Source organism: Nipponia nippon, unplaced genomic scaffold, assembly GCF_047370975.1.
Source record: "Nipponia nippon isolate SJK-2023a ecotype South Korea unplaced genomic scaffold, ASM4737097v1 scaffold_1, whole genome shotgun sequence".
Lineage (NCBI taxonomy): Eukaryota > Metazoa > Chordata > Aves > Pelecaniformes > Threskiornithidae > Nipponia > Nipponia nippon.
This window is the reverse complement of record NW_028262290.1, coordinates 135,424,848-135,449,593: the sequence shown is the minus strand read 5'-3', so window position 1 is coordinate 135,449,593 and position 24,746 is coordinate 135,424,848. Positions and strand designations below refer to the sequence as shown.

The window sequence follows — 24,746 nt, the reverse complement described above, 5'->3', positions numbered from 1 at the left end:
AGGTATGTTTGTAGCACATGCCTTAGGCCGGCAGACATCTAAATGTCTCTTTTTGGCTAGTCCTCTAACACACTGGTTCTTGTCTTTCACGAGCCCTGAGAGAAGCAGATCTGTGAAAGGATTTAAGGGAGACATTAGTAAATAGTAACTTAAGAAATCACTTCAATGAAAGAGAGGAGTAACCAGATAGAATGAACACTTAAGCAATCAGGCACAGGCTCAAGATCGACCTCCCTGATGAAACAGAAGGTGAGGGGAAACTAGCTCCATGCAGTCAGGAGCATGGAGTAGGAGAGTGAGAACTTGCATGGAAGATTTGACGATTAAGACAAGAAATTTGAACTCACTAGTACTGGAGTTGGTGGAAGTTCAAGAAAAGAGTGGGATGATCCCAAGTTATCTGGCAGGCATTATGTTACAGTTTGTTCCCTTTGGGGAAAAAAAAATATTTCAGAATCTTTTTTTGAACTGGATCGGCGACTCTGGTTTGTGGGACTAGAAGTATGAAAGGCACATCAAGCTAATGATAAGAGTATTTTTCTTCCTCTCACATTCTCCCTTCAACCTTCTAAAAAATAAGTCTATCCACACTACAGGAAATTAATATTAATTTATATACACTTTCCAGCTGAAATCATCTGCTGAATATGTATGATTACAAACACCTTTGTTTTAATACATTACATTTGCAGGGGTAATTTTCATTATGACACATCTCAGTCCAGATTCACTAAACCCAGTTAGACACAGTCTACCTAAAGATGGAGCAGATAAATACGCTTCACAAGGCAGGGAAGATTCCTGTTAGAAGTGAGTAAAGCAGAAATGATCATAAGCATTAATGCAAATGCTAAAATAATAAAATAATTTCCTCAGATATTTACACTCCACTCCTCTGAAATGACTGTGAGTTATCCAGGACCCACCAGGGTCAGAATCTAGGTTCTACTGACTTTAAGTACTATGCAGTCTCTAAGTTTGGTGAAATTTAGTTTCTGTCTGAATTTGGAAGTAATGGAGGCTAGGGGAATTTAACTTTCAGAGTTCTTGTCAGACTTGGCCCACTTAATCCTTTAATTGGATGTTGAACTTTCTAAGTATAAAAACAGAAACTGTACATGCTTTTCATATAGGAACATATGGGAAAAATAGTGTGTGTATAAAATCGATAAAAATCGTGGGACTTAGCTTTAGAAAATACTTTTAAAGTATAGAAAAGTGTTCACAAAGAGTTTTGTTCATTTTTTAGTAGAAAATAGAATCCAGAAATATTTACCTGTATTATTTTATGCTAACATGGATAATACAGCTGACAACATTTAATGAGTTTCCCAATATTTATTTCAAAGTAGTGCTTTACAGCTTGAAATGAACACCAGTGCTGGCAGGTGTCAAGACTCAATAGCAATTTACTTTCAGAGTAATGATGCAAATTACACACTTGAATTCTACAAAGAGAAGAACAGCAGTAAAATATGTAGTGACAGTACTATGAAGTTTGTAAGAAGTGTGACGGATTGGCTTCCTGATATATCTGGTTTACCCAGCACAACAAAATCTTTGTGACTAGCACTGAATGCAGAGTGTACTTAAATTTAGCTATGGGATTGAATATTGTAATAGCTTAAAAGCTCACTATGTTTCTTCCTATTTCCAGAGACTAAATATTTTGCTCTGATTCAGCACTTCTCTACATTCTTTTTACTAAATTGGATGCTGAATAGGAAATCTTCCAACCTCAGCACAAGTTCACTCACTCCTAAAACGATACAAGAGAAATCAGTAAAATAGGTAATTGCCTTATTTATTTTATAGCAATGTTGAGAGAAAGTTAAAGACTTATTTAAGAGTAAAAACTAGTACAAAAGTTAGAAGTGTTTATTAATAGATTTTTAATATAAAATAAGAATTATTTGGATTTTTATTTGAAAAGTAATTATATAAATACTTGCTCTGAAAAAGTAGCAAGTTTATACAAGTTATTTGAAATTTGTAAAAATGCGCTACTAACCCTAAATAAAAATAGAAAACACAGACGTAATAAAATTAAAATCCCATGGCAACTAGGCAAGATCAATAAGTGAATTCAGACATATAAAATCTTCTCCATAGACAGAGAGAATTTTCAGCATTTCAGACCAGTAAGGTAACTGCCTTGCGTAAAGGCTCAGGTTAGTGGAAAGGAAAATATAGACTACAATCCAGCAAAGATTTAAAACACATGCTTAACTTCATGCACCTAAATAGTCCCATTAACATGAAGTTAAGCATGTGTGCATGTCTTTGTAGGATCATACTCAAGTGATATCCCTTTGATGAATGTTTCTTCCTGTGTTAGCAGGGAACGGTGTTTGATCAGGCCAGCATGGGGTTAAGCGCCCTTTATCTTTCACCTCTCCACTTAGAGGAACCTACTATGTTGGTGGGGGTGAGGATGAGAGAAGCAGCATCAAGCCCTGAAGGTATACAGTTCAAATTCTGGTTATTTTAAGAAGGGGAGCCTCTAACACAGCTGAAACTGTAGGTCTAATTGTAGGATTTGTATCCTGCAGGTTCCTGAGCTACTTTGGGTTGCAGACAAATTCCTTACCAAAATGGTTTAGACTTTTTTTTCATAAATTATATCTAGTGATTAATATGGAAGTAGCTCTGCCGATTTCCAGATTAATCTTGTGCTAAGAATATACCAATCATTTTATTTTCTTTTCTCCTCCAACTATGATAAGAGGCCCATTTGTATATATACCCATGCAATCTTTTTTGCAGTTTGGATCTTAATTGCAACAGCAATGATTGCAAAATAGCTGTATAATATATCACACTGAACAACTGTGAGCCTAAGCTGAGCTCTAATTATACATTCCTGGCTTAAAGTTTCTTCAGGCATGTTCACTACAGTAAGACTAGTACAACCGTCGTCGTGACAGGAGAAGAGTGCCATAATAGACAACAAAGTTTTGTGCAGAATAAAAATGAGAACACAGGGAACTGTGTTTCCTTCAACAGTGTAACTTCCAATTGCTTAAGGCCTTCCATAGTGCAATTCTAGAGGCTCTTCACAAACACAGTAATCATACCTAATAAACGCATTATAATGTGGGCATTCTTGGATGCATTTTCCACTCAGTTAAACCAACATAAAGAAAGATTCTGTCATTTGCCTAAGCAGTCACTAATTTAGCAATAGGCAGGAATGGATCCTCCAACTTCCTATTCTCATTTTAGAAGTAAAGAGGTTGGATTTTTTCCCACCATTTTTATTGAAAATATATTTTGTTATACTTCTTCCAAGCAGAAGTTTATAACTGCATTATGGACTGCCCTAGAAAGACATGTAACTTGACTGTATATGCCACAACGATGTAACCACTTCCTAAAATGAGAAAGAATTCAAAACATATGAAGTATATCAGGAGAGAATATAAAAGAGAATTTAACAAAAGGGCAAAACGAATCCACCCTGATCTTTTGGTGAAGAAAACCAACTGAGGGTTATTAATGGCCGCAAATATTCAGTGGCTGTGAAAATTGTTGTCAAAAGCTAAACTGATCCAGCATAGAAACAGAATAGAAAGCTGAGAAGTTGTGTGAAAAAAAATATTTCCTGTTCTTTTTCTTAAGCGCTGCTTTAATATTTTATATATTGTTCTAACAAAAAGTGGATTTGGATGTATTTAAATAAGGAATTGTATTAAAACTAACAACTGACTCATTATACATCACTTAAATTGTAGCATCCTTAAATTACGGTTTGTGATGGCTTTGCATATTCCTAACTTTACAGCTAACACCCCTTCCAGTTTTTATTATCACCTCGTTATTCCCATTCTTCCTTCATGATGTTATGGTGACTAAAATATATGTGACTAGAAAATAGCAGCCTTTCATACTTCAATCCCCTGACTTCCCCTGGGGGAGTGGATTACTGCATCATAATACTGGTATCTGTTAGTTAATGCTGTGGGCTTCACTCAACTTCAAAGCAAAGATATTAAAGGCTCGTTTTCCACTACAAGGCAGGTGTATTTTTATTAGCTCTTTTTCAAAATTGCTATGACTTCACTTGTGGATATCCCGCCAAAAGCCATTATTAAAAGCTGGACTATAATTGCTAAGGAACATGCAATGTCTGAAGCACTAAACCAGTGTTACTGCAATCCTCCAACAATTGACTGAAACCAAGTGTTACATCATTAAAGCTGAATTACAACACACCCATGGCGTATTTTCCATGTGTGCTATTTTAAACAATAGTAGAGAAAAACCTGGCTATAAATTCACAGATCCCCAATTTGTTCAAAATTCATGAACAATGAGGGCTGTCTGACAGGCTCTGTTGGCTCTATGTTAGTCAAAAATGTCACGCTCCATAATTAAATGTCTGTTTGGCTTTTATTGGAGATGGAAATGCTAGCTTTAGTTATAAATTTAAACAACCTGTCACAAGGGGAGACTCCACATTTGTATAGTTTAGGAAAGTTTAGCAATTGCAATTGCTCCAGGAAAGACAAATAAACTAATGGAAACTGTTCTATTTCTTAATTGGCTTTGCATCGGATAGAAGTAAGCTAATGCGGTTATGGTATAGCTTTCATCTGGTTTGGACCGAGTTCTTTGCTTTGTTAGATAAAGCTAGTGCACCAGTACTTTCCATTGCTGTTGCTTAATTTTCACACAGAAATTAACTGAAGACCATGGAGATCACAGCTTCTAGGTTAAGAGAAGATGCCATTGACAAGTGGCAACAAAATACCATCAGTCTTCCAGAAAAATGTTTAGTTCAATTCAGTGCAGTTCGCCCTGATGTCCAAGTGGAAATATTTTGCCGTCACACTGGTATGCAGAGGCTATTATAGTTTAAGCAAATCCTGCAATTTTTCTACTCAGCTTCAGAAATTTTACAGTGCCCAGATTCCAGTGGAAAATATTTGATCACTCATATGCTTGGATAGAAATTTGTCACCTGGAATAGAAATCAGGGTAAACCTGCCAGCATCCTTATGCAGACAGGCTCTGCAAATATATACTAGGCAAGATCTCTGCCAAATAACTTGTGTCTGGCCAATACCACCTTTCAAATAGTCTGTGAATACCAGTTGCCAATAAAGATTCCTTATACCATGTATAGGTAAATATTATTTTAGCTTTTGCATCTACAGTTTTAAGCTTACACAGTAGCAATTCATTTGCTGACCACATATTACCTGTCTGCAAGTTTCTGTGCAGTAGCCAATCACAATATTCACACTTCTCACTAGCACCTAAACAATATTCTTCTTTTACTTAAAATAGATCACTGTCAGATGCAAACATTTCCAAGTTATGTTTTTCACTAATACACAAAGTACGTACTATGGCTATTTTAAATAGCATTATGACATGCAAAACTTCACAGCAGATGTTATAATCATCTAAGTTTTTTCCTGCTGCACTGCTTTTCAAGAAGCTAATCATTTCAGCTGGGTTCTATAATCTATTTAAATGTAAGTCAATGTATAATGTCTTCTACTTCTGAAAATGTATGCATATATTAAATCAATGCAAAAAATAATACTATCTCTATATTTCTCATAGTGAAACTTCAGAGCCATTCCCTCAGGCATGGTAGATCCTCCAGAATAGTCCCAAATCATGCACTGGGTTACAGTTGTTAAAAAAAAATAAAAACATTTAGAAGGCAGTGTGTACCACTTTCACCATAAATGTCTGCCTGTATATCTTCATTCTCTCTTGTTTAGAAAAAGCCCACCAACTCGGATTGTCTTACTTCAGAATGTTATTTACTTTTTCAAAATTGCACCAAACTTGCTGTTATGAAACTTCTCAAGCAGTTGTTGTGTTGATTTAATTTTCACTTTAATTTTACCACTATTTTCACCTATTAGACCTACATGAGAACGATCCAGTGAATTGACATTTTATTCCTAGAAACATGTGATAGCAATACCATTTAGCAATATATTTTTTTTCCATAACATTTCCCCATTTACCTGACAAATCAGGTTGCTTTCCCTTTCCCTTTCCCTTTCCCTTCCCTTCCTTTCCTTTCCTTTCCTTTCCTTTCCTTTCCTTTCCTTTCCTTTCCTTTCCTTTCCTTTCCTTTCCTTTCCTTTCCTTTCCTTTCCTTTCCTTTCCTTTCCTTTCCTTTCCTTTCCTTTCCTTTCCTTTCCTTTCCTTTCCTTTCCTTTCCTTTCCTTTCCTTTCCTTTCCTTTCCTTTCCTTTCCTTTCCTTTCCTTTCCTTTCCTTTCCTTTCCTTTCCTTTCCTTTCCTTTCCTTTCCTTTCCTTTCCTTTCCTTTCCTTTCCTTTCCTTTCCTTTCCTTTCCTTTCCTTTCCTTTCCTTTCCTTTCCTTTCCTTTCCTTTCCTTTCCTTTCCTTTCCTTTCCTTTCCTTTCCTTTCCTTTCCTTTCCTTTCCTTTCCTTTCCTTTCCTTTCCTTTCCTTTCCTTTCCTTTCCTTTCCTTTCCTTTCCTTTCCTTTCCTTTCCTTTCCTTTCCTTTCCTTTCCTTTCCTTTCCTTTCCTTTCCTTTCCTTTCCTTTCCTTTCCTTTCCTTCTATTACATCCTTTCACACAACTTCATCAGTTTATTTTTCCTCACCTCTTCCCATCATAAAGTCTTCCAGTGTCCTTATGTCTCACTAACACTTCAGTTATTTGAAGATCTCTCCTGAAGTCTTTCTTTATTGTTGCTCATATATTACTTCAGATTTTCTATGTGATTTGTTCTTTCCTTCTTTCTGGAAATGTTTGTAAATACTAAAGTTTATTTTAGAGGGTCCTTTTTCATATGAAGAGAGATAATAAATGAAGTTCTACCCAGATTAAAGGCAGGTGTCTGTATGTTCTTGTATGTACCAGCGAGGACAGCTAATGGCAAAGATTTAACTCCTTTTTAGCACCCTGATCTCTAATTTTTCTGGCTATTGATTTGTCACAAGCATTGTTTACTGCATTCTCAACACTACTTCAATTTATTCCTGCTTTTGAAGAAGACATTGGTGGCTGAAAAATTGCTATACCACAGATGAATCCTCAGTCAATTCTCGCCGATGATAGTAAAGTCTGTTTGTAGTATTAGAGCGCTCTATTGCAGCATGATCAGGGATCACATTTGGTCCCAGTTGCCAGAAAATTTCATTTTTATGTATTCAAAAAAAAAAAAAAGTAAAAAACTATCACCACTGTGAACTCAGCAAGGATAAATCTATTCATCTGTTGTATATTTGGACATCTTTCTTTAAATAAAAGATATTTCTTTCATTTTTTCTTTTACTGAAAATATCTATTGTGTAGATCTTGTATAAATAAAGTTTATTTTATGCCATTATGTAGGGCTCAGTAGATACATCAAGTTTTTATGCCATCATGTACAGCTCACATATACTGAGTTTTTGTGCAAGCTCTATCCTTGTTCTGCTTTTATATTCCTCTAGATATTAATACCCCCAGCACAAATTCTGTCATCTCTATGCAGATCCCACTGTCTTCTCCAAGTCTTGTCCCCCTCCCCTTGCCAACTAAATTGCAGTCTTCCCAATATTATTGTGTGCCTGATTGTCAGCTTAGGTTAAATATAGTTTAAATTATTTATCATCTCCTCTGTTTCCAACTAGATTTTGCCTCCTTCTTTCCCTATAATTCTAGATATCATCATCACTGCTATATATCATCTTCGATTCCCATCTCTCTTGTGATTCCCCATATCCACATGTGCAGATTCTTTCCTAACAACATACCTGAAATAATCAGTCTTATTCATTCATGCATCTAGGATTCTCATCCAGGCCCTTGTCTTCTCATACCTCCAGTATAGCAATTCTCTCTGCCAAAACTGTTATACCTCACTGATGTCTGCCCAGAATGCTACTGAAATAAATAGGTGTCTTAGACTGTCCCTTTGGCTATGTCATTCCTCTCTATGTACATTTCCTTTGGTTTCCTTTTCAAAAGTAAGATAATTTTAAACAGTTCAAGGATCTTTTCAGCTTATCTCTGTTCCCTGAGCTAATTCTGTTAGCTCCCATTATCAACAGTCTCAGTTTTCATAGAAATACTCCTCCAATGGTCCTAATGTTTGTCTACATTCATCTGCTGCCTTTTATCTCATGTTTACACTGTACATGCCTGGGAGCAGGACTATCATTTTGTTCTGTGACTTGACAGTACCTTGAACAACTGTTAGAAAACCTGGATGCCAACTAGTTTGACTTCAGAGTTAATAAAGGAAATATTTACTCTTAAGGAGCACATTGCAAACAGTGATTGTAGTGATGAAGTATTTTGCTACTTGCAGTCCAGCCTTTCATTAGTGCATTAAAATACTGATTTGCTACCGTAGAGTGAATGGCCAGCAAGGTGCTTCAGGACCTCCTTAATACAGTAAAGATCAAAACCACCCAAATGTTAAGAATGAGATCCCTAAAGCACTAAATAAACAGTTGAAAGGTTTTTCCCTCTCTAAATATTTTGAATCAGAAATAATATCCATTTTCATATTTGGAAAGGACTCTTTTAAACCAGATTGGCCAGAATAATATTTTAGAGCTGTTTTTCTTAGCATTTAGTAACACCTGCAAGGTGAATATAATTGTTCACGTTAATGGAGGCATTTATTTACATTGATGACCCCACAGTTTTTCTCAATTATCTTAACAGCAAGAGCAAAACAAAACAGGAAAGCAAGTCACTAAACTACCAAATTTCATCTAATAACAAGGCAATCTATTCTTCTGTTCAGCAACATACTTCAAAGTGTATATTCCACCAGAATTTTTCAATTTTTTAGCTCCCATTAAAATAAAACAACGAGGTGTTTCATGCATTTCATGTAATGCTAAGTGTTATTTTTAAGCTAACCAGTATGAAAATGCTGGATGAGAATGAGCTCCAGAGAGCTGGCATTCCTTAAAAATTACTGTATATGAATAGTTGCACATGCATAATTATATAATTACACTTGATGGCAGCAATAGCACATACAGAAGACTATTAATAGCACGTAAAATCTGCAGAAAGCTCATGAAGACGAATATCCTTCAAAAGTAAGAAAAGGTGGCACTTGGCGCAGAATATATTTTAGTTTTACATTTCAGCATGACAATTACCATGAAAGAAAGGATCAAAGTCAAATGGCACAGCTGGCAGCTTGAGAATAATTTAAGAGGTGTACTGGCAATAGCTTTTTGGTTTCAGTAAGATGGACTGCATTAACTGTAATAGGGAAACGATGGTGGAGAAAAGTCATACAGCATTCTTGCCTGGCACTAGTACAACATTAGCTGGACCTGCAGCTTTGATGACTTCATACAAATTTTAAGGGAGAAAACTTCTGCTAATGAATATGAACAATAGCAATGTCTCCTCTGCAGTTTGGGACAAAACAACAACTCAACATCACATTGAAGCTTAAATCACTGATTCAGGAACTCATGAGCACTGGGGAAATAAGATTAGCATGTGCCTCTAGTATATCTAACCGTGGTTCCTCGACCTTGTCCCCAAACTACAAAGAGATAATCTGTCTGCAAGGACATGACTAAATACTTTAGAAATCAGGGCAGCTGGGCTGGAAGGATGTAATATAAGCTATGCAGATAATGCTGTATAAACCCAAGGCTCTTCTCTCATTTCCCACTCTCCCTGTAAAGTTTGAATTTTACAGTACTGCAAGGGTGGGATCACAGAAGCAACTTCTTATCATTCAGTTCCTTTACAAAGGAAGTAATAAAAAGAGTTTGGGAGAATGTACAGATCCTCCCTACTTTCCATCCTTACCCTAACTCTTTCCCAGATCATTATGGGTACCCTTTGGACCAGCTGTGTCCTGCATGGACTGGAGAGGGTCTGTCATGTCTGCCTTCCCTCCCAGGCCATTTCCTTCCACCCCACTTTTAACCTGGCTACTATTTGAATATGCATACTCTGTCCAACAAAGAATAATGTTTCACTTGATAATACACTTTACAGTTACCAATTTCCAAGTCTCCTCCCCCAAAGATGACCACATCTTGGACTGGAGGCAAAAATGTGATGTGTCTTAGCTGAGCTGTCCTTCAAACAGCTAGACATTCAGCAGAAGACCTACCTTTATTTGTTTTATAAGATATTTAGCATATCTTCAGTTTCTTAGCAATTAAGCTAACAACACAGTTCCCTTTCAACCACAATTTTCCAAAGATTATTTGCATTCTAAAGACTCTGTCTAAGTCAAGAGGCAAACATTTATCCACACATGAACAGTTCTGAAAATCAGAATCTCCGCTGCCAAATGTATTATGGGTTCTCTGAAATTACTGGCATATATACCCAAATATGCACAGTCTAACACATGTGGATTTTACAGTAGCAATATGCTTTTGTGTAGAGTTTAATAGCATAGACTACTGCACATTACAAAGCGAAATAAAATCATGAAGACCACATAATTTGATCTACACAAAGATCAAAATAAAACAGCAGAGGACATAAAGCAATTGGCTGGGCAGATTTTATGTGGACTGTCCAGGAAAAATGGACCAGTTTTGGTTGCATGCTGCTTTCACAGCTATTATTTTTGTTAGTTTTGCAATCTGATGCTTTTGATTTTTATTTGATGCTAATAAGTTCTGAAAGCCACAGAGTTTACAAAGCCAAAAAAATAAACCTGGACCCAGTAATGATCCTGTTTTCCTCTTTTTTAACTCTCCACTAACCAGGAGTGGAGCTGTCAGTTTTACATCACTGGAAGGAGCAGATTTGATTCATCTAGTGGATTGAGACTTTTTATAAGAACCTGGCAGAAATTAGTAAATACTTAGAAGATGATAAATAGTCCAATAAGATACTCAAAACCATCAAGTTAAGATGGCATCAATTTATATAAAAGTTAAGTCTATAAAGCTATATTTGTTCTATCACTGTTCTTAATCAGAGTAACACTGTACAAATTGACATTACAGTGGGAAATAAAGTTATATAAGAATATACCATGCTATTATTTAAATGTTTCTTGTTCTTTGATATAATTAATTGATAGCTATGCACCACATATACATCTAAAACAGAGACCTTTTTTTTCCCCCAACATAGGTGAACCCAGCTCTCCTTCAAGCTTTGAAAGGGTTTTCTAAGATCTTCATGGAGCCTCTACTGAGAAATTCTTACTCTGAAATTATCGCTTTCGAGTGAGATACCTTTGAATAATGTATAATGACAGAAAAAATCAGGGTGTGAAAAAGCTAATCTGAATCTCAGGCCCTAATATTCTACCAATACCAAGGACTGTGTTAAAAATTGACAGTGTTTGCTTTTTTTGATATCCAGTTTCCCTCTGCTAATGGAAAGCTTCTTACTTCCAACAGCAAAATCCTCATATAGCCACTCAGATGAAACACTCACTAATCTCTCTCTGCTCTTGGAAGTAGAGATTGGACAATTTTATCAAACAATTTATTTCTTGAAATGTGTCATTTCAAGATTAATGAATTTACAGCAAGTTGAGGACTTTTGATTTTATTTTAAATGGAGAAGTTTAAATGAGATAGTTTTGCTTCAGGCAATACTTTCTTCTGGCATTTGACTAATTTTATTTTGTAATAGTGGGGGAAAAAAACCAAGAGGTTTTGGGGTTTTTTTTGTAGGTTTTATTTTATTTTGATTTGGTTAGTGAAACAGAAAATAATATTTTCCTACAGCTCTATTACTTGAGTGAATGGGGCAGAGCAATGCCAGTTTCGGCATTCCAGCAGAGCTGTGAGTCTTTACTGACCAATTCAAATATTCGGTACATTGATAGGACAAAATATGTTCACTACTGTGTAGTTAATGACAGAGGGCCATAAAATGGTATGAACAAGTCTGTCCGGAGCATAGTAGATTTGATCGGAAATCTTGGCTTTGGATGCAAATACACAATTGCTAAAACTGGTTAAAATTGTTCTTTTTGGAAATTCCCCATTAGTAATATGTTTTTTTCTTTTTATTTTTCAAGTTTTCAAATTAATTCCTCTGTGTAAGTCCTCATATTAATCCTCTTCATTTCCTTTTATTATTTTTCCTTTTTCACGTATAGAAAGAAAAAAGCAAAAGTAATAAAAGGAAGAGGAGAGGGAGAAAAGAAAAGTTAAAAATTGGACCCTTTTATTTAGAAAAGTCTCAAATATTTTTCAGTGCTTTCTGAAATAAAAACATATGCCATTTTTTGTCAGCCAACTGCACATTTTAGACTTCTACCCATAGGGCATGGCAAATTCTAGCCAGTTATACCCTAATTTTTAAAATTTATTAAGCTCTTCTCCATTGTTGATATCTTGGTAACACATTTTTTGGTCCAATTTACAAGTCTGACAGTTGAATTCCTGTTTTTTACATGTTTTATGGTCTGCAGATGCATTTTAATAAGGCCCAGATAACCCCAGAAGCTAATTACCATCCATACACATAGTATGGAGGATAGATTTGGAATGGACTCAGTTTAGGTCAACACTTTCATTAAAAGCAAAGATGACCCAACAAGGTATTAGAATTAGACTCCTGAACGCATCTCATAATGTGCTAGAACGTACTCAGCTGAAGACAACAGAGAACTTAAAAAAATATGTATACTTAAAACCCCCAGTTTTCTAAATAAGGCAACTGTTTGATAGGCTTCACTTGAAAGCCAGGAATAAGAAACGACTAGGAATTTAACTAGGATGATGGCAGCTCTATTCACTGCTTACACAGTGCACAGAAGTGAGGTAGGCCCTTTATGTATGCACAAAGGTAGGTATCTGCCCTAAGATGTTATAATCTAAAACTAGACTGTTTGCAGACAGAGGAAAATGGATAGGTATGGAGACATGGAGATATAAAACAATGCAGTTAATGGCCAGATTCTGTTTCTTAACATCCTGCTTAAGTGCCACTTTTAACTGTTTCTGACTGTTCTTTGTAGTCAAGTTACATGAAGCCAACAAGAAGAGAAATAAATATATCTAGAGATTTATAGTCATATGCAGATGTTCAATGAACTCAGGTAATAGCTAAGGACAAAATATAGCATCCTTTTCTCCATAAAATCTAAAATGTTCAAACTACAACCAGGCATTTTCAACTATGTATTAGCCTCCAATCAGCAAAACAAACAACCTATTCCAGGCATTTCATGGGCTCTGCATGAAGATAAACCAAACTAATTCTGTCAGGACAGATGTGATCACTCCCAGACATCATAGGGGGCTGTTGCATTATTTTGCCTTCATTTCAAGTGATAACTAGAGCTTTACATGTACTTTTTTCCCATAACACCAATTTCTAACTTTAAAATATACAAATTGTTTTGTGTGTTTCTGCATTTGGGAATCAGTTGTTAAACACAGCATTTGCTAATCTTCTTTCATCAGGCAATTTTTATTTGGCATTGGCAGGAGAAGGAAATTTTAAAACATTCTCTTTGCCTTGCGTAATTCCCAAATATAAAAATAAATATAACATTGTTGCTTTATATTCCCTGCCTCTAAACATCATAGAAAACAGAACTCATACAAAGGAATGATAAAACAAGACAGCAATAAAAAAAAAAAATCACAGCACAGACAATGGTTTGATTTTATCTTATTGATCTATTGCCCACTTTAGACAAGAGGCACTGACTGGTTAGATTTTAGCATGCAATTGCCCAGATGTCATGAACTAGTTTTCAGCCTCCGTGGTTATTTCAGGTGCTGCTAGTAGAAAAACAGAGGCTCAACTTTCACTGTCCTTTTTCTTCTTTGTTGTTCATAAGAAGCTTCTGAAAAAATACACTTTGCAAAAGATTGCTTTTAATAATGAGTTCTAATAAAATATATTACAGAATATTTGAGTTAATTTCTGCTTTCCTAAACACAGGTATTGATTTGGCTTTCCAATGGTCTATGTTACAGCCCAATTCTGTGGGTCCTACACAGCCATTCTATTCCAGAAATGCTAAGTTTTCACAGCTGCCGTGTTCTGCTCGCTGTTACAGAAGTGGGAGTGGACATTCATGGGATGAAGAATCTTGTACCTCCATCTCCCTTGCAAGATGTATAAATTGGGTAGCCCTGGACTGCATGTCTTTTTTTACATTTGGGTTTTCTCTATTTAAATCTTGTGAGACAAAAATATCCAAAATGCTTTAAATACTAGGTTGGTTCTTTGTGGTCACCTTGTATCTGCCAAACCCAGATTTATTGCACATCAGAAATAGCTAACTTAATTAAAGCTGTCATCTCCTAAAAGCTAATTCAATCCCTCTGCCTGTCACATTGAGGATAAAATTCAAACTAAGTCATCTGCCTTCATGGTCTTGGGAACACAGGCACAGCTCTCCTCTTTTTAAGGTTACGACAATTCCCACCTGCCAATTGCAATAGTTTTGGTAGCAGACTATCTGATTTTGGAAAGAAGCCTACTAATTTGCATATCAGGTTGTCCTAATAAACACTTACACACAGGTGAGCTTGATAGGCTAGAGACAGCCATGCCACAGAGCACACACATGCACTGGCTGTGCACAGTGGGGCTGGAAGGCTCCGCACTCCAGGGTGCTCAGCATGGTTGGGGGACACAGTCTGACGGATGCAGAAGGTATCTTCTGCTTCTCCCCACACCATGTGCATGGATGGGAAATCTCAGCAAGTAAGCCAGTGTCTTTCATTCAGGACACAGCAATCACATCTTAGCCTTGCCTTTGACTCTTAGAGATTACAATGGGTTTTATACTACGCTATACGTTAAATCAACTTTGAACATAAAATGTGTAAGAGTGTAAAGCGATCAGTAAGCACTGGCTCTGTTAAGCACAGGAAACTCGTGTCTGTTCCGACTGCCTTTGCATCTCCCCTACAGAACCCAAATGGCACGGGGTCTGTCTGTACACCTGCCTCTCACTCCAGTGTATGCCAGCCCTGCTTGTGTTGCGATGCAGAGGTGCCTCTGTACTTACACAGATGACTAATGCAAACAAAGCATTCTCTGAGCGCTCCTTCACTGGAACTACTTTCTTAAGCTCTTTAAAGAGCAAATTAAAAATTACTCTACAGATTACTTTTCCTAACAGTACTACCTCTACAGAAGAAATCCAGGTATGAAACAAATATATGCATTAACAAAAAAAAAATGTCAGTTAGTACTGGAACTGCAATTACACAGACAGAAACATCTACCCATGTGGAGTATCTCAGTTGTCACCAGGGATTAATATCGGTGAAGCAATTCACTGGTATGGAGATTTCTATTATTACCCATGTGTTATTATGATGTAGAAAAGAATGCAGTTTGATGGGGTTTGTAGCATTACTGGCTTTTAGAAAAATTATGCTTTGACTTATGAACCAAGCCAGTCTGCAATGTAAATTAGTAACAACATGTGTGAAATTGCACAGTTTCATTTTTACAAAGACACTCTCAGATGTATAACTGAACATTAATAATTTTATTTGGCATGACTGTTATCTTTAAAATGCAAACATTGCATACAGATACAAGCCAATCACTAACTGCTTTGGGCTAAGAAGGGTCAGAAAATAAACTTTACAACTATCATTGTGAGTGTTGACAGAACAAAATGCAAAATTTCAGACAGTATACATGAATACGTATTTTCTGTCTCCAGAGTTCCACCTTTGCTTCATCTTTGACTGCATGCTTCTGATTTCTATTAAGTATGACTACCTCCTTGTCTTGTCAAGCAATTAAAGTGACAAAAGTAATAGCAGATGCCTCTTTCATAGTTAAAACTACAGCAAGCAGACCACAGCTTGCATTTTATTACAACCACTCTATACAGCCTAATAATTGCAAGGTAATTGAAAAGATCCTGATCATAAACCACCAGTTTACTTTTTTCAGACAAAATAAATATATAACCCAATTCAGGCTTTGTTTTAACGACACATTAGATGGTTTCCAACTTGTCTTGATTTTTGTTTTATTTTATGATTGTAAATAAACCCTGGAAAATTCCTTCCCCCATTTTACCACCTGAAACTGCAGCTGTTGGCTGACACTATCAAAGCCTCGCAATTCCGAACTCACGTGCAAATCTCATCAAGTGCAGACACTTCTAATTGATTCCAGAAGTTTTTCTTTTGCTAAGATCAGCGGGCAGAAGAAGAATAATGAGCAGCTTTTAAGCAGAGGGGGGAGGGTGTTGAGCTCGGGGAGTGGAGATTTTAAAAGCTCCAGCTTGGCTGCTCTGCCAGAAATGCGGAGCAATTTTACGGTCAATTGGCCAGAGCATCTGGAACTATACATCATAGTCTTTAGTTGATGGTGGTGAAGCCGACTCTCAAACTGGCTAAGTCCAAAATCAGTAATGACTCTGCTGTCACACCTAAGTGGAAACTAACTTAATCTACTGCCAGATTTTACTATGACTTTTTCTAAGGGACATTATTCCCCTTAGGGCAGTTGTCAAGAATATTAAAAGTCCAGTCCCAGGGATACACTGCATGGTATTGCGGACTTTTCTGAATGAAGCTAACATAGAAAATACAGATTACAACTCGTGTTTGTTTAATTCCATGTGTGTTGACAAGGCTTTTTATCATAAGGCAGTAGAGTTTCCTTCCATCCCCAGCTTCACTTCTAAAATACATTTCAAATATACCAGCCAATCTAGTTAGGGCACAGAGACTGCATAAATGCTGAGGTCGTAAATCATAGCACAGGGCATGGAGCTTTCACCTTAATGGAAACCAAATATGGGATATGCTGCTCTTTGAAATGTGGCACAGATGATCATAACGAGGAACCAAGAAAAAATGCTACAGAACAGAAAACTATCGTTGATGTGGAAATAAGTTCTTATGAGTAAATGTTTGTTTTAAGTCAGTACTCATAAGTCAGTATTCCAACACTGGTAAATTACACTGAGAAACAAGTGAGGTAACAGCAAGTCTTTGTACGATGAAAGGAGAAATAAGTAGCATGGTAATATATCACATTAAGAGGGACTGCTGTGGAATGCAGAATACAGTGCAAATCAGTTCTTTAATAAAGAGATTTTATATATTTTATCCAGATAAATTAGCTGACACACTTATAAGAAATACCAGAATTGCATCAAAGCTCAGAGAAGCAACCCATTTGGTACAGAATACCGTCTCCAAAAGTTTTTGGAACAGCTGCATCTACCAAGTTTAGATACTCTGGAGGAGTAAATAAACAATTTGACCACAACGAAGTTCATTTCTGCCTTCATTAGTTAAGGGCTGAATTATACCCTGCAGCACAATATTTTATATATCTTCCAAAGTTGGTTATACTTCTAACACACCACATGCCCACATAAAACAGAAAACAAATTATTCATTTAAAATAGCACATGTGTATACAACCTCTCTTTTTCTCTCTTTTCCCCAATTAAAGTTGTCTTAGATTTTTATCCTTCCTACCTGTAAATTAATACATGCCTGCCAATGCTTTCATAGCCAGGCAGCCGAGGAAGCTGCAGTGCAGGAGGAGGCTGGGTAAAGAGATTTACTCTCAGATACAATGCCCTAGCTGAAACAAAGGTAAAAGATAAACAAGCACGTCAAGACAGACATCTGTATTTCCTCCTCCACCTTCCTCACTCCTAGCCCCTTAGTTTAAGAGTCTTTCTCAGTACTGAGTTGCAGCCACTATGAGAGTTGGTGAAAATATTTAAGACAAGAGTTCCAACAACATGTCAATGGCTTTCATTTCTACTTGCTCCTCATTAGTACTACTGTCAAATAACAGCCAGTGCTTGACCAAAATCAGCTCATGGAATATGCTGACCGATGCCAAACCAGAGCAGTTGGATGGAAACACTTTGAAGAGATGTACCATCATCACAGATTTATTTTTACATATCGTGCCTGCTGAACTGTCACATAACTGAACACACAAGCAATGTTTTCTGCTACCTCCAGGTGGTTAGGAGACTGCAGGCCCAGCCTGACTGAAAATGATTTGGCTATAGTAATATATATGATCATCACATTACACAGGCATGAAGTAATCAGCCTAAAGAAAACTAACTAGTATAGGATGTGGCAGCAGAGATCCTCAAGCAGAAACACATTAGCTCCTTAGTTTACTGTCTACAACCAGTCAAATATAGTATCTCTGCCCTTATCATCAACGTTTTCAGTGACCTCCACCCAGGAAACAATTCTCATAAGATCTAAAAATTTCCTCAAACATCACTTTTTTTTTTTTCTTCCAAAAAAAGCAGACCCTGCTTCTTTCACCTAACTGTCCATATTGAAATACATACACCACAAGAAACAGAAGATGCATGCTTTCTTGCTCCACAGCAAGTTGCATCAACTCACTTATCTGAAGAAAAATCTTTGGCTGGATAAGGCCGACCCAATTAGATGGGCAGCGAGGGTAAGAGGCTAGAGCCAGAGGGCAGGACTGCTCCTCCTGCTGGAACTGCAATCATTAGCTGCTTTTTTCACAGCCACCTGAGTTAATTTAATGGCAAAACAAGAAAGGCTCGCTCCTTGTTTCCTCTGCTTTTCTTCTCTCTCACTGCTCCCCTAGTTTTCTCCATTTCTTCTGTATTTTCCTCCTAGTTTTTACCCAGAAAGCCTTCCTCCCATGCAGTAGTTCTGGTAATTGTCAGACCTTTTTATGAGCCAAATGCAATCATTTGTGGTCTAAATCACCTATTTTTACTAGTTAGAGTACCCTGCAAATAGTACTGCAAGGATATTTACTTCTGAAATCTTATCTACTGGTTCTAAAATATTCATGAGAAATATGAACATATGAAACAGAGTGACAGAAAAACTAACATGTATAGACAGGAGTCACATAATTTTTCGTTAAATATTCAACATGTTGTATGGCAAAATCAGTCTTGCACTTATTGGCTGCAATGTGCACCATTAACTTAAGAATGTTGGGATAGAATTATTTGTTAAATTCTAGACACACTGAGTAGTGCCATCATGCCTCTTGCAGTCTATTTCTCTTTATCCCTAAGTGCCCTTGAAAGACTTAATTTATAGACCCAAAAAGTAAGTCAACAGAAATTCTTTTACATGATGTCATGCATTCATTCCTATTTGCTCATGAATACTGGATTACTAAAGAATTGGTTTTTTGTTAACATAAAATGACGAAAAGGTAAGGAGTACATTATTTAAGTATAGTACAAATTACGAGTACTGAAAATATAACATTAAAAAGACGAAAGGCAGATAAATCTAGATGTATAAGATGGGATAGGTATGAGGCAAGCAGAAAGATTAAATAAATGGTTTAATTTACACCTCTCAAAAATTATAAGTGGATTTGAAGGAGAAACAGAGCAAAAAAAGTTGAAAAGCAAGCAGATAAAAATTAGTAGGACATATGTAGCAGAAATAAAAAAAAATGCTTATGAGATAGATTTATGTTTATGGGCCTCACAAGATTTTTGAAGTTATCTACACTATTATACTCGGACAGATAGATAACCTGTTATAATGTTGAAAAGAAACATTTTTTAGGACAAATTTTACACTTAATTTCTGAGAAAACCTTTTATTTATTTGTTTGTTTGTTTGTTTGTTTATTATGTTTTCTGGTATCTGCTGGTTCAAAATGATCAGGTCAATAATGACAAAAAACTTTAATATTTGAAGACTTTTCAAGACAAATTGACAAATATCTGGCATTTTCTCTTTGCTTAGAATTTTTTGCTCATAAAACCCATCATAACAACATTACCACCCATAAGAACATTCCTACCATGAATCCAGAAACTGTACAATGCATTGAGAGCACAAGAGCAAAACCCATGGTGGTGGATCATTTATATCAAAATGGGGGACCCTTTGATGTTCATCACAAACATCACAAAAGCTATTAATAAGACAAACTTGCTGATTTACGATAAAATGTAAGTCTCTAGTGCGGATCTATTGGCATTATTCAGAAGCATTATGTATTCTAGTCTCTCTGGCAGCACCTAGTCTTTCAGTATTTTCAAAGCAAAAAAAATGTGAGCAAAGTGCTCCTGTTGTTAAACATGGACTACCTAGTCAGTGCCAAACAAGGGACTAAAAAAAGAGTAACAGAGAAGTATAGTATAAAGGACAAAAAGAAAAACACTAGACAGAAGAAAGGATAGGAACGTACAGTAGGAAAGAATTACAGATGGCAAAGAAGTTAATATTTTAATGACAGATAGATGTAAAGAACAGAATAAGAACCATTTCATTTTATTTTCTTCTTCATGACAGAATAGGAAGCCGTGTAGTTCACTACAAACAACAGAAATCAGAAATAACAATCTGATAATTTTACTTCTACTTGCTTTTTAGTAGGAGACACTTTTACACGTGTACACACACACCTCAGCAAGTACATGAATTTTTTTTTTAATTTAGAGTATATATTTTGACATATAATTCTCCCCAAATTCAGTTAGAATACCCAAGTATCTCAAGTCTGAGAGCTATATCTCAAGGGCCATAGAATTAATTGCTAAATTTTAGAATTCTTTGCTTCAAGCCTATCTATTGTAGTAGGCTACTCAGTAAATAATGAAAACACTTTCCAAATGATATTTAAGCAAGTAAAAACCTTAAAATATCTGTTCAGGTCTGGCAGACTCTTATCAAAGGAATTCAAGAACTGTTTGATTTATACACCAGAGTTTTGACAATATAACAATAAGGGAAAAAATCAAAACAATTCCTGCTTCATGGCATTTATCTAGCTTTAAATATTGTCCAACAATTATTATTTCCTACCCCAGGTAAAAAGACAAAAAACAGAAGGCCAAAAAGACCCACAGTAGCATAAGATATTTTTCCACTCTTGATCTCTTGGAAAAGCAGGAGAATTAGCACTACTACCAGAAACCTCCAATTAGGAAAGTTGCTATAAATTTTGCAGATGTTTCAGGTCAAAGGAACCATTTTGAACTCCACCAGTAACAGGTCTGAGTCTCGATCCCTACTGTTTTATTTCATTTTTTCTGGTTTTAAGCCAAAAGTTAACTTTCTGATAACAGTTCTACTAGTCTAGCAAACTGTTAATAAGCTTGCTGATAACTGTCTTTTTGCTGTATCAACTGTACCGAAAAAAATGTTAGATGAAAAGGCAAAAGTCACAAACAGGATAAAAATAAGTCTTAAGAAAAAAAAAAGACCATACTTAATCAGACCAAAGGCCTATTTAGTCCAATATTGCATGTTTGTCAACGGCTAAAAGTCCGTTTTTGAGGTACAGTATAAGTACAGAACAAAATATTTGATATTTAAGACTTGTCCAGCCTCCAAGCATTTTCAGATTTGCCCCATGAAAGGTGAGTTAATCAATTCAAATTGAGCAACATATTTCTGTTATTCCCATCAAAACATATGGCCACAAATATATTATTTTTGCAAGAACTGGTAAGTGGACACTTTCCCGACTTTCGTCAATGTAAATTGGCATCTCTGTAGCAAACCCCAATAATTTTCTTACAAGTTAATCACAAAAAGTGAGAAATAAAGAAATAAGAAAAAAAAATCAATATTCTACTAAAATAGTATAATATAAAATAAGGAAGCAAAATATAAATTTGTAGTGTTACTGTTTTTTCTAAAAAGATTAAAAATCTAGGGTCATTACCATAGACATTTCAAAATAAATGTCTTACCTCATATGCATAGCCGAAGGAAGAAAACTGACTCCTTAAGTAGCCAAGTTTGTATACACCTACAAAGACCAAGCAGCGGACGATTTCAAAAATTCCTGCTTTGGGCCTAGAAATGGGAAGTAATTTAGATTAAAGTCCAATCTTTTCTTCTTTGTTAACTTCAGTGAAAAAGAGAATGTAGAAATAGTCTGCAATGTCCTGTACTTAAATCAAGTCATCTTTCTTAACCGTATAGTTAAGTTTTATAGTATACATCTTATATGGACACTGAGTTTGCTGGGGGTAGGAATACACATACTCACAAACTATATATGAACTCACACAATAGTAGATGTATATATATGGCTATTGTCTTTTGATCTCAAAAAGACTAGCAAAATTCTGAAAACTGCTACATGAGTAGTTCAGAGTCTTTTAATCTGTAACTTTTTACTAATTCACATTAACCCACTAAGTTAACATGTCTCTGGCATATTGACAGATTTTTACCTGTCCTGAAATAAACTATTCAATCCATACAAGTGAAAGTCTGGAAACATAATGAACAGCAGGTGCAAAGCGGGGCTAGCACCTCAATCTCAAATGAAGCTTCTGTTCCACATTTCTGTGGGCAGGGCAAAATAGTTTCTCTGTAAGAAACTGGAGCTGCTATTTATTCTTCTGTAGGGTCACGGTGCCCATATGGACTACTTCCATAGTGTATGTCTCACTGGGCTAGTGTATTCAAGCTCCAATTTGATTTGAAGCCATACTGATTAAATTTAGTCTTAAGTCTACACCATCCTTCACATGATTTTGAGTCTACTCTGAGCTACATTCTGTGCTTTTCATATACCATCATTATATCTGACACCTACGGCATGCTACACAGGACTTACACAGTATGATTGCAGTCTGAACTTGAACAGCCTTGGAACAGCCTGCAGGTCTCACTGGCCTGTCAGTGTCCCAAAACCAGAGATGTGGACCCAACAAATGCAAGCACAGAGGGTGACATGAGTAGCCCATCCCATAACTTTTCTGCAAGGGACAATATAGACATAGCCACTAATTGTTATGGGAACACTCTTGGGTTTAGGTGCTGGCTGTTCATGTGTTATTTTCTAGTCAACAGACAGCAGCACATGTGTCTGAGTGTACCTATATTTCTTTATCAATATAATTTCTGACACACTTGAGATTTCCATATAATGATAAATAAGGCATAATGAGAGATGAAAAGAAAAAGCATGTTTTGTATCTTGCCTGTTCTCCATAAGTAGTCCGAAAGAGGTCAGGGACACAATGATAAAGCCAATTCTCAGGAGAATAGTTCCCTGTGATAACGCCTGTTAAAAAGTAGACAAAGAATTCATTTAGAGTAATTTTCTGAAGAGCAACTGAGTTTTCACAGAACAGTAGCTTCAACTTCCTCACTCAGTGATGTCAGTGTCTGCTTTTAAAGTCATTTGTTACTTTAAATTTTACAACAAAAATATCTGATCTGTATAGCACACTTATCTGGAGTAACCACCTTTATAGTTGTTTCCTGAATGCTGTATTTCCAAAATAATGATTAAGATATTCCCTTTTGCACTGTGTGTTTTCCTGAAGTTATTTGATTCCTTTATGCCTTTACCCAAGAGGGAAAAAACTTATTTCTAGATAAAAATCCTAGCAGCCCTGTTCTTTTTCTTCATCTTATGTTATCAGGTCTTAAAATTGTCATCTATGAATCCCAATGGGTACCAAAAACAATACATTGGTGAGAATAAGAATTCACATGACATGACAACATAACCATATTTAAGAAGAAAAAAAATGAATGTTGTCCCTTCATGACAACTCGACACTTGGTTCCCAATTCAGCAAAACTCTTCGACTCATAGCATTAACTTCAATCAAACTTAAAACACTTTTAAACATTAACATGTGTGTTAGTACTTGGATGAATAGCAGCATGAGGATTTATGTCCTTAAAATTTACATCAAAATGATATAAACAAGACTCAGGAAAACAGAAATTATTTTCATTGTGAAGTTTGAATTTTTTCTTTTCATTTATTAAATATTTTTTTGTATTCTACACAGCTGCCTTTGAAAATCAAATATTTAATCAGTTTTCTTGTTCCCTCCCTGACTTCCTTTCAAATATTAGTTTTGAAAAGCCTTTGTTTTTTCATTTATAAAACAACAAAAAACCCCAAACAAAAGTAGTGGATTTTGCTGAGTTACAGGAATCCTTTCTGGCTTCAATAGCAATAAGGTTTATGAACAGCATCTTGCACTTTAAGATTGCAGGCATTGGAAAAATAAAAATCTACGAATGTCTGCCCTGATTTCAATAAATCCCGTTCAGTGACATGCCCACCTTCCTTCGGTGGTGGCCCCTACCCCTCGAAGAGATCTAAGGTAAGTATCTGTGAGCGTGGGAGGCCACAAGAGGATATTCTCAAGTTTTACAGCTGTGTGAAATTACAGTGCCCATGTTTGCAAAACACATCAAACCACACACTCAGGCTGGGTAGGTTTCTGTTGTTTTACTGAAGAATCACAAGCACCTACTTAGATATCCTTAAGAAACAGCTATCAAACAAAGAAAACACAATCCCAGCAATGAGCGAGCTAAACAGCAGCCTCACCATTTTACAAGCCAGAACACACTTCTCACAAATGACACCTGTCAAGCCACTCTGTTGCACAGATTTATACCAGAATAGATCAAACTCATTATTGTATCACTACATTTCTAATCTGTTCCATCCTTCCTTATGATAAACTTACAAAACCTCAGACTGATGATTACCACCATCATCTACTTGTATATACTTATGCTTGAGAAATGATATTCTTTACACTTTTCTTATGCTCTTACCCTGAGCATCTGCTATCAGCCACCACAGGAGACAGGATATTGAGCCCTGGGGGGACTCTATAGGAGTTTTGTGTTGAGACTGTCACTTAAATCAAGAAAGCAAAAAATGCTCTAATGGGTTTATAGTCCTCTATCAAGGTTTGTATGACTTGGAATACATTTGCAAATTCCAGATACAAGTTTTAAAATTCGTCAATAAAAGATTGAGGGTGCTCTTTTTGAAAACTTCAATTTCTAGAATCCAAAAATCCCACGACTATCCTAAGTTTAAAAGACTTTCCATTGCTAACATGAGGCAATT

General features: G+C 36.1%; 1 protein-coding gene across 2 annotated transcripts in view; it reads right to left on the bottom strand.

The window, feature by feature from the left end:
* AGMO (alkylglycerol monooxygenase) overlaps window positions 1-24,746 on the bottom strand; it is a 201,383-nt gene that overhangs the window by 57,998 nt on the left and 118,639 nt on the right. For both annotated transcript variants that reach the window (XM_087756255.1, XM_009461177.2), the window contains exons 11-12: window positions 22,837-22,919; window positions 21,592-21,697 (exon numbers count right to left, since the gene is read on the bottom strand). In XM_087756255.1, the coding sequence (XP_087612381.1) occupies window positions 21,592-21,697; window positions 22,837-22,919 (189 nt within the window). The remainder of the gene's footprint in view (window positions 1-21,591; window positions 21,698-22,836; window positions 22,920-24,746) is intronic.